Source organism: Saccopteryx bilineata, chromosome 8 (assembly GCF_036850765.1).
Source record: "Saccopteryx bilineata isolate mSacBil1 chromosome 8, mSacBil1_pri_phased_curated, whole genome shotgun sequence".
NCBI classification, from domain to species: Eukaryota; Metazoa; Chordata; class Mammalia; order Chiroptera; family Emballonuridae; genus Saccopteryx; species Saccopteryx bilineata.
Genome location: NC_089497.1, coordinates 58,017,178 through 58,028,536, shown reverse-complemented (window position 1 = coordinate 58,028,536; position 11,359 = coordinate 58,017,178). Strand labels below are relative to the sequence as shown.

Genomic DNA, 11,359 nt, shown 5'->3' with positions numbered 1-11,359 from the left:
AGATGAGTCAAACCCACATTCAAAGTGTAGGAGCCAAACCCCGAAACCCCTACCACTTTAGCTGGGGGAAGATAACTAAGGCTTGGGGGTGTGATCCAGACCAGGGAGACTTGCTATCTGCTCTTTTATTTTACCAGTGAGTAACAGATGTACTCTTCCCCCCCCCCCCCCCAGACAGAGAGTCAGAGAGGGACAGAGAGAGATGAGAAGCATCAATCATCAGTTTTTCATTGTGACATCTTAGTTGTATATTGATTGCTTTCTCATATGTGCCTTGACTGTGGGCCTTCAGCAGACTGAGTTAACCCCTTGCTCAAGCCAGCGACCTTGGGTCCAAAGCTGGTGAGCTTTGCTCAAACCAGATGAGCCCGTGCTCAAGCTGGTGACCTCGGGGTCTCGAACCTGGGTCCTCCGCATCCCAGTCTGACGCTCTATCCACTGCGCCACCGCCTGGTCAGGCGCAGATGCACTCTTGTCAGCCTGCTTAAAGCAAGTCTTTGAGCAACACAGGCGTACCTTGGAGATATTGTGGGTTTGGCTTCAGACCACCGTAATAAATTGAGTTACACAAATTTTTTGTTTCCCAGTGCTGTTGAAGGGTTTAGCCTTCAAATTGTAAAAGTGCGGTATCTGCAAAGTACAATAAAACAAGGTATGCCTGTAGTTACAGCAATGGTAAACAATAGTAGCATATACCAACCACATCAAACACACCCTCATCTGATAAGTAGTTTCTGAGTAATTTACCAAAATCTAAGGTCTTATGCTTGGGAAATACGTATAATCCATAAACCATACAGTACAGTTATTTTTAACATGCCTTCCCTCTTACTGTTCTCTTCTTTTAGGAGGAAGTTTAGTTTTCATGAGATATTGAAGACCCTGGTCTACCTCCCCTATTCTTACTGGGATGCTACTTGATGAAAAGGAGAGGAGTGGGGTGATTATGGTGAAATATGTTTAAAAACAGCTAGGTTAAACCAAGTATTAAGCATGTTTTTTTTTAATGCAGGTTGTCTCAAGTCCTTTAATATGATGATGTAATTATAAATCTTCATGAGGGTAAGGGAATAATCTGAGTTTAAAACATCCTGCTTAGAAGCAAACTTGCAGAATGAAACCAAATTACATGCATTTAGACATTTCCAGCCTCTGAGTATTTGTGCTTTTGATTTTTCCTAAATGGCGTATAACTCTAAAACAAATTTCCAAATTTTCCTGTTTAAAAAAACCTCAAACACCTAAAGCAAAGGATGTGACTAACCAAAATTTAATTTGTAAAGTGTAACTTCTAAAATGAATTTTCTGTATCTAAAAAAGCATGGATAAAGAGCATGAAGTTTATAATTAAACCTGGAATTGAATCCTATAATTTAGCATGAATAAGACATACATGGAGACTGAATAACGTGACCAAGAGCTTTTTTCTCCTTTACAAAGTGCTGATAAGAGTAACTGCTTTACATGGTTGGTTTGATTATACGAGATTTAGCAAAATGCTGGGCAAGAGCAAATAAAAAGTTCCTAAGAAATTGTATCACTTTCCCCTCCCTCCCTCCTTTCTCTCTCTCTTTTCTTTCTCTCAAGATTTTATTCATTGATTTTACAGAGAGAGAGGGAGGGAGATGGGCAGCAAGAAGCATTAACTCAGTTGCTTCACTTTAGGTGTACGTTGATTGATTGCTTGTTGTACGTGCCTTGACCGCGCAAGCCCAGGGTTTCAAACCAGTGGCGTTATCATTCTGGGTCAACCACGCTCTATCCAACATACCACCACAGGTCAGGCCCTTATTATTTCTATCACAACTAAACAAATTATCCTACCAAAAATGTAGTCTAAGATCCTTTCTTGGTATCCAGAACACTTGGCCAATGGAATCCGATCCTGATAGCTGGATAGCAAAAAGTAAAACCCATAGACAGGCTATTGTCATATCACTGTATTTTATTACAATGTTTAGTGTACCGATTTAAAGGGAAAAATATAAACAAAATAAGTCTAGGGAAAATGGCACTTCACCATAATCTCCAATTTAAAGTTATTCTTAGTTTAACAATCCATTTACACTATTTTATTACTATATTTTAAAGAACATCTCTGCTGAATTTCAGAAGGAAAAATGAACAGAAGAGATGACACCAGGAGTTAAGCAGAGGAAGTGATATTGATTAAAAAGCTGAACATAAATTTTACCTTGGCTAGAACTGAACACTGACAGATAACTTTCTCCAAAGGAAAATCTAACTTGAATCATAAAGGTTCATTTTTTTATGGTCCAATACCATGTCAATTAGGAACTCATGACTTAATGAAAGTGATTTTTTTTACTCAATTACAGTCAACTACCTAAAATCTGACAGGTCATGCTATTTGCCATACCTTACTTCCCTGATACAATTGTCTACACTTCCTAAAATGAGAAATTTGTTTGCCTGTGATTGAAGTTTCAAAAAATAGTTTGTAGAAAACAACAAATGAATCTGTTGTTAAAGGTCATAACTTTACAGCAGCTTTTCCTACAAATAAAAAGTATGTGGATAATTTCTAAGAAATCAAAATGAGAAAACCAAAAACAGAGGTCTGTGTGCATGAACATATGTACAAACACATATAAGCTTAAATCCCCCCAAATGGGTTTCAATAGGTAATACCTCAACATTCTAAATTCAAAAAGCAGAGATAAACACCATTTTGTGATTTTACTAGCTAACATGTTATATTTAGAATACTATACCTATAGTTCAGAAGTGCTTTGACTGGATCCCATTTTTTAAAAAGGACATTCAAAATAATAAAAAGATTCTTCTAACAGCACAGAATACTCCCACTTTTTTATTTTGACATACTGATATTTTCATAAACTTGTAAGTGGAAGATAAGCTGTTCAATAAAAGCCATTTCATATATACAATATACAGAAACTACTTAAAAAGTCTGTTTATATAATGGATTCTCTGGGTACTAACAAAAAATTAAAATACAGACACAATAATTGCCTAAAAATGAAACTATCACTAAACCAAGATACACAGGAAATGCACTTTATTTCAGAGAAAAAAAAAATCTCAGTCTTACTGTGTTAGAAGAATAAAGTACATTTGTCATAGTATATACATTATCATAGTCCCTTAAAGCAGGGAATAAAGTTTTTAAATTAAAAAGTGTTTAGGATTACTTCTGCCTATACATTCAGGAACTATCATCATATTCACTGGTTAAATTCTGTCAACATGCAAAAAAATAACAAAAAACCTCAGTTGTTTTCTAAGGTCTATTTAAGTGAAACAATAAACTAGTAATAGCAATTTAATTAGCAAGCTGTAAATCAGAGCAGTGTAGAAATTCTGCAGTTGAATTTATTTCCTGTCTATAGTACTGTGGCTATCAAATACATTTTCTCTATGTATTAGGAAAAAAATATGAAAAATGTGCATTGATAGTCAAAATAAGATTTTCATTGTTGCAGCAAATGATAGAATATGTGAGAGAAGAGTCCCTAATGTCATGACAATCTTTAGAATCCTTTATAAAGGTCAAGGATTACTGTACGGGAATATGTGGAAAGGAGTAAGAAAGAAAGGCAGGTGGTTAGGACAGGAATATAAAGGGAACGCTGAAATAACATTAGAATTATATTTATTAAAAAAATGATCTGAAGTCTGCCAACTGAAGTGTACAAAAAAACAGCAGACGTTAGTGCAAGTATAGCCTGATAACTTATTTGTAAATAAAGCTAATTTTGGTGAGAAAAAGCTCAATCCTTTCCTTGTAAACATAAAAAAACTCAAAAGGAATTTTAAAGGCAGTAGGCCAGAAAATGCAACATAAACTCTTACAATACTTTTCAATCTGACAGATAAATCAAGCTGAGGTGTCTGTTAAAATACTTCTCAGGCTGAATATTTACCAGCCTGTTGTTCCAATTGGATTTTGATTAAAAAAATCTTTTTATAAGAACTATTACATTTAGAAGTGAAGAAAATAAATTAGATCCCCTGCCCCTCCCCAAGTATTGTTTAACCTCTAAACATAAAAAGCTATCTAATATTTTATACAAGTTAACCAGTGTTCTTACAAAAGTAACACAGTTTTGGACTGGTTATATTATGCTGTATTTGTGGTGAAGTACTAGGCACAAGAATATATGTATCAATTAGGCTTTTTCAGTCTAATTAGTCTCAAGTTATTTAATTCTTGGCAACATATAATAACTGGTATACATTTTGGTACTTGAGTCATGAATTGTAGAGAACAAGAAGCAGAATATATAGTAACAGGGTTTGTATTCAACAAGTACAGTGCTGGACAAATCTCTTCTATGAACTCGGTGATTTATTTTGCAGTTGGTCACCTGTAGTAGATCCTGCAATGACAAAAGAAAAAAACAATCAACGTAAGTTGTTTCTTATGTACTGCCAAACTTGGAACTCCCTGAGCTATAAAGGGGCCTTCCACTGCCATTGATGATAAACAAATATAAAGATCTAAAAAATAAAGTATGTATCATATAGGCAAATTAGTCAGCTATGAAAGAATCTGCATACCCCCTAAATATTCTAAAAAGTACAACTAGAGGGTCTACTTGGTGATAGGATAAATGGGTTTCAGACTAAATATTTCTGTGAATAAATCACGAGTGGATAGCTGGATTTATTATAACTCAAATATTCAAAGCTATAAAAAGATTTGCATTTATGGTATCAAAATTCCAAAATATTTCCTTAGAGTCTAAACATGCAGCTTTTCTTTTTAAATAAACAGTAATAAAATGGAGGTCAGGGGACAGAGGAACAGAACAATGCTTAAAAAGTAATGGATTCCGCCTGACCTGTGGTGGTGCAGTGGATAAAGCATCAACCTAGAAACACAGAGGTCGCCAGTTCGAATCCCTGGGCTTGCTTGGTCAAGGAACATATGGGAGTTGATGCTTCCTGCTCCCCCCCCCTCTTCCTCCTCTCTAAAATGAATAAATAAATATTAAAAAAAAAAAAGTAATGGGTTCCATAAAACCAGATTTTTTAAAAAGAACCAGAGGGTAGAACAGGGGTCACCAAACTACGGCCCGCGGGCCACATGCGGCCCCCTGAGGCCATTTATCCGGCCCCCACCGCACTTCCTGAAGGGGCACCTCTTTCATTGGTGGTCAGTGAGAGGAGCATAGTTCCCATTGAAATACTGGTCAGTTTGTTGATTTAAATTTACTTGTTCTTTATTTTAAATATTGTATTTGCTCCCATTTTGTTTTTTTACTTTAAAATAAGATTTGTGCAGTGTGCATAGGGATTTGTTCATAGTTTTTTTTATAGTCCAGCCCTCCAACGGTCTGAGGGACAGTGGATTGGCCCCCTGTGTAAAAAGTTTGGGGACCCCCGGGGTAGAAGATAAATAAGGAAGTTTCTTCCCTATGCCTTGTGTAATCTTGTCTATCTATCTTTGTGGACTTTATGAAGCTAAGTAGAATAGACCCCTATGTAAGGAGTACTTCATCTCCACTGAAGAAATATCAGGCACTGAGCTAATGCAAATTTTAATAATAATCTTAAACTGAAAAAGGTATTTATGTACAAAATGTGTGAAACTACTGTCTTACAAGTAGAAATACACGATAGGCCAGAGTTGTTTTTCAAAAGCTGTGGTTTAAAAAAAGAAATCCCTTTAACCTTTGGCACAGTATTGCTGTGCAAATTCCCAGTGGCAAATAAAGGAAGTATTCCCAGTCCTTGGCCAAAATCATTAAGAATTGATAGTGAAAGTCTGAGTGGAAACTGATGAAAACTTATAACCAAAGAAACATTCACTTCGAAGACATAAAAATAAATCCCATATATATATGTAAATAGAAAACAAAGACCAATTAGAATATAGGGCAACTAAAAATGGATAATAAATAAAAAGAGACATATTAGTCAAAATAAAGTTAAAGTGAAATATAAGCTGGTCCTGGCCAGCTCTGTGGAAGAGCATCAGCCTGGCATGTGGATGTCTGGGTTTGACTCTTGATAAGGGCACACAGGAGAAGCGACCATCTATTTCTCCACTCCTCATCCCTCCTCTCTCTCTTTCCCTCTCACAGCCATGGCTCTATTGGTTCAAGTGAGGTGGCCCGCAGGTGCTGAGGATGGCTCCGTGGAGCTTCTGCCTCAGGCACTAAAAACAGCTCAGTTGCCAAGCATGGCCTCAGATGGGCAGAGATGGATTCTGGTCGGGGCGCATGCGGGAGTCTATCTCCCCTCCTCTCACTTAAAAAAAAAAGTTAAATATAAACTAAATAGAGTATAGTATATAAAATGGAAATAAGCTGCTGTATAAAGCAAACTGTATGGAGGGCTAAAATGAAGTAACAAAAATCCATACAATAATATTTTTATTATAATGAGACACAATCATCAAGTTCTATCACAGAATCACTCATATTTCGTATATGCTAACCAAAACAATAGTGTAATTACTTATTTTCCTAAGACTTAGCCATCCCAGGCACAACAACAAGTTACAACTCCACTGAAACACATCCATTTGCAAGTACAAAGAGTAGGTAAACAGGTACAACATCTGCATTAGTGATATAGAAGATTCACTTTCACTGAATACCAAAATAACAGTTTATTAAAAATAAATAAATTTAAAAAATCTTTTTCCTGTAACTAATCAAGAGTTGGTAGGCTGCAGGGACAGATTGAGATTAAAAAAAAACAAAACAAGCCCTGGCCGGTGGCCCAGTAGATATAGTATCGGCCTGGCATACAGACATTCCAGGTTTGATTCCTGGTCAGGGTACACAGAAGCAGCAAACATCTGCTCCCCCCCCGCCCCTTTCTCGCTCTCTTCCACTCCTGCAGCTAGTGGCTCTATCGGTTTGAGCGTGGCCCTGAGTGCTGAGAATAGCTCCGTTGGAGCACATCAGCCACAGGTGCTAAAAATAGCTCGGTATTCAAGCATCAGTTCCAGATGGGGTTGCTGGGTAGATCCCAGTCAGGATGCAGGCAAGAGTTTGCCTCACTATCTCCCCTCCTCTCCTCTAATTAAAAAAAAGAAAAAAAAATAATCAGAAAACCTGATAATCAACATTGGAAAGATATGTAATATACTTTGTATCCAAAGGGATTTTAATCTTACATATTACATGTATTTTTTTTCTTCTTTTCCAAATGAGAGGGGAGATAGCCTCCCGCATGTACCCCAACTGGGATCTATCTGGCAATCCCCCATTTGGGGCTGATGCTCTGCCCATCTGGGACCATGTTTGCAACCGAGCTATTTTTAGTGCCTGAGGTGGAGGCTCCAAGGAGCCATCCTTAGCACATGGGGCTAATGTGCACAAACCAATTGAGCCATGGCAGCAGGAAGGGAAGAGAAAAAGAGAGAGAGAGAAAGAGAGAGAGAGAGAGAGAGAGAGAGAGAGAGAGAGAAGGGGGATGGGTGAAGAAGCTGTGTGCCCTGACTGGGAATTGAACCCAGGACATTCACATGCTGGGCTGACACTACCATTGAGTCAACCTACCATGGCAAAAATATGTTTCTTTAAAAAAGTTTAAACCTTAACTTAGATTGACAGATCTAAAACATTAAAAACAAAAATAGCTTAATATGAAGGCAAACATCATTGCTTAAAATAAAGTAAATGAAAACACACAGCCATATTATATGTGGTCTTAAATCTACTCTGGGCATAAAAATCTTATTATTCTGAAATTGGCCACAGGGGTTTAAATTTTAGAAACTTTTGGCATAATTGAATGCCAGTAAAATACTCTGAGGTTCTTCAAAAGTGTAAGGCAAAATAAGTATATTATGTACGCACAACGGATCACAAGACTCTCGAGATATTTCTGAAACATCTCACCTTGATTTGATTCTTCCATATTCATATTTTCTCCAGCTGCAGTGTCTGACATTTCTTCATCTTCCTCATCATCATGTAGGTCTTTTGAGATTAATTGTCTAGCTAATTTAATATTCAGTCCTTCATTGTAGTGAAGCTTCCTTTTCATTTCAAACTGTCGCTTTTTTTCTATGAAAAAAAAAAAAAAGAAAAATGCTTAGGAAGTCTTTAGCACAACGACTGGCAAATGATAGCCTGGGTCTGTTGGTAAGTATTATTGGAACACAGTCATGACCACTTGTTTTTGTAATGCTTAAGGTTGCTTTTGTGCGCAAAGATAGAGTTGACTAGTTTCAATAGAAACCATGTGGCCCACAAACCAAAAATATTTACTCTCTAGCCCTTTCCAGAAAAAGTTTGTCAACATCTGCTTTATATGGTTCAAGTACATTTTGATTGAAATATAGGATTAAAGCCATTACTAATTCTATTTGTGAAGAGAATTTTAAGATACTGAATGGGAAAAAAAGTAAGGTATAATACTGTGTATGTGTGTGAATATCAATAGTCTGAATAGAACTTCGTAAGTATTATGTACAAATATTATATACAAAGCTTGCATATATGTGCATGCAAACACACAAAGAAAAACACAATAATTAACAGTGGTTAATTCTGGGTCAAGGAAGTACAGGATAATTTTAATATTTTCAAGTTCTCTATTTTTATAATTAATAAAAATTCCTTAAAACATCTTTATAAGCCCTGGCCAGAGAGGTCCGTTGCTTAGAGCCCCCTCCTGGACGCAGGTCGCCGGTTTGGTCTCCTGTCAGGGCACATACAGGGACAGACCAGTGCTTCTCCTTCCCTACTCTCTCCCTCCCTCTTCGTCTTGCTCTAAAATCAATAAATTTAAAAAAATTCTTATGATTCATTAAGAAATTGCCATGATTTAGATTTCAACAATCCTGGGTAAAAATACAACCTCATTCCCAGAGTAATTCTAAGAAAAACCTGTTATTAATAGTGAAGTAATTCTGCACTATTCTTTCATTATATTCTTCACCATAGAAACATTAACAGCAAATAAACATAGCTGATCATATTTAATTAATAGATCTTTTAAAGATCATTTGTTTATGAAGAAATAATTCTGAGATTTAAAAATTTCTAAGGCCAGTAAATTAAAAATCATAAAAGGGGGTTGATATAAAATAGCCAACTCCTTAGTCTGTCAAACAAGAGAGTGCTACAACTCAATCACCACAGTTTTATTATGGTATTCATAAACATATTTTAATGCCAAAAAGGCATAGAGAGAAATCTCTCACATTCAAAGTACTTTCTCAATGTCCTCAAATTCCAAGTTTGTACCATTGTGTATACATATGTTTTAAAAACATGTATTTACAGTTCACATCACCACTCATCAACCACTTTTGAGGAAAAGTTCTGAGACCAACATCCCTTTCGGCATCCCTTGAAGATCTTGCAAGGCATCTTTCATCTTCTCTGGTTATAGACAACTTTTGTAATTTGTTTTACTCTTTCAGAGTACCGTATTGTAAAGAGGAGTGAAATTAAAAAAATTTAAAGACCATTAAAAAACCAAGTCCTCATGATTAGTTATATCTTTAAGTATTCAGATGATGTACAATATAAAAAACAAAACAATAAAAGATCCTAATGGCCTCCAATACCAGATAAATTTACTAAAAAATAACTTTTTTTCTCATTACATAGTAACAATTTCATGGGAGAAACAAAAACAAAAAACCTTTTAATTTCCTTAGTCAGAAATTAACATTAATATTTTATGACTCCATACTTTCCAAAAATGTTTTTATAAAAAACAATCATATATTATTGTATTTGCTGTTTTTTTTCCCATTAGGATGACCATAATGTACCAGTTTACCCATGCAAGCCTAGTGTCTAATAGAACTGTAACAGCAACCTTTACTTTAATCTTAAAATGATGCAGAGTTTAGACAATAGTTTAGATCAGTGGTAGTCAACCTGGTCCCTACCACCCACTAGTGGGCGTTCCAGCTTTTATGGTGGGCGGTAGCGGAACAACCAAAGTATAAATAAAAAGATAGATTTAAGTTACTTCCCTACTTTATAAATCACCATTACTGTGGAACCAGTGGACGGCTAGAAAATTTTACTACTGACAGAGATACAAAAGTGGGCAGTAGGTATAAAAAGGTTGACTATCCCTGGTTTAGATAATAAAGTATATAAGTAAAATTCTGCCAGGTACACAGAAAATTTATATAATTTTTAAATGGCTATAAAGTATGAGGTGTAACTTTATCCTTTGTTCTTGATCAAAGAGTCCTGATCTCCCCCTTTATACTTTCTAAGTTATTATGATGTAATACACATACATTTGTGTATTTGTTCCACTATTTTCTCAATACTTAGCATTTTATTCCAAACTATGCCTCATGGCTCTTTAGTGAATCAAAGCCAGCATTTAAAAAAAAAAAAAAATGAAAACAATGAGATAAAACATATCACATATCGTAAAGGTGAGTACTCACATTTGTGAAATTTTAATTTTGGTAATTTTATGCAGACATGTATATTAATTGAGACTTGGTTAAATATATATTTTAAAACATTAGAATAAACCCTAGGAAAAGAATTAGTACATCAAATACATTCCATACTATACTCCAGAAAAGCCACACCATTTTACATGCCCACCAATAGTATATGAATCCCTTATTTCTCCACTTGCACACCAAAAGATATACTGTTCTTTTTAATCTTTGTTGATCTGAAAGGAAAGAAAGGTACTATGACACCTTTAATTTGTAATTTCTTGTTCCTAGCAGTTGGTATTATAGTATTTAATTTTTGTGAATTATATTTATAGTCTAAAAAAATTACTTCTTTTCAATTCTAAGAGATACTAAACTTGGTTTTGCTTGTTACAGATATATTCCAATTTTGGAATACTAAGTATTTATTATATAATTTAAAAACATACAATGTACCCATTTCATAGAAAGCTGCTAACACAAGTTAGTAGCTAACAATATAGAAAGCTGTTAACTCAATCTTCTTTGAATATATTCATTTTATTTATAATTCTTGTACAGCAGAGCAACACAATGCAAATAGTACGGGACATTCAGGTTTCATGTTTAGCTGTAATAATAATTAACCAAGTGGACTAGACAAGTGAATTATCCTTTTCATACTTTCTTTACTATTCTACAAAATAACATAATGATATACCAATTATTTTAAGTTCTTAAACTTAATATTTACTGAGCAGTGATACTATATATACATATAATATATATATTTATATATATATATATTTCCCCCCCCCCCTGAAGTGAGAAGCAGGGAGGCAGAGAGACTCCCACATGCACTCCACCAGGATCCACCCAGCATGCCCACTAGGGGGCGATGCTCTGCCCATCTGGGGGCATTGCTCCGTTGCAACCGGAGCCATTCTAGTGCCTGAGGCAGAAGCCATGGAGCCAAACTCAGCGCTTGGGCCAACTTTGCTCCAA

At 35.5% G+C, this 11,359-nt stretch overlaps 1 protein-coding gene across 1 annotated transcript in view; it reads right to left on the bottom strand.

The window, feature by feature from the left end:
• Positions 1-1,925: 1,925 nt before the first annotated feature.
• Positions 1,926-11,359, bottom strand: part of PPP1R2 (protein phosphatase 1 regulatory inhibitor subunit 2) — a 34,881-nt gene continuing 25,447 nt past the window's right edge. The window contains exons 5-6 of the mRNA XM_066241234.1: positions 7,845-8,012; positions 1,926-4,364 (exon numbers count right to left, since the gene is read on the bottom strand). Of these exons, the coding sequence (XP_066097331.1) occupies positions 4,318-4,364; positions 7,845-8,012 (215 nt within the window). The 3' untranslated portion in view covers positions 1,926-4,317. The remainder of the gene's footprint in view (positions 4,365-7,844; positions 8,013-11,359) is intronic.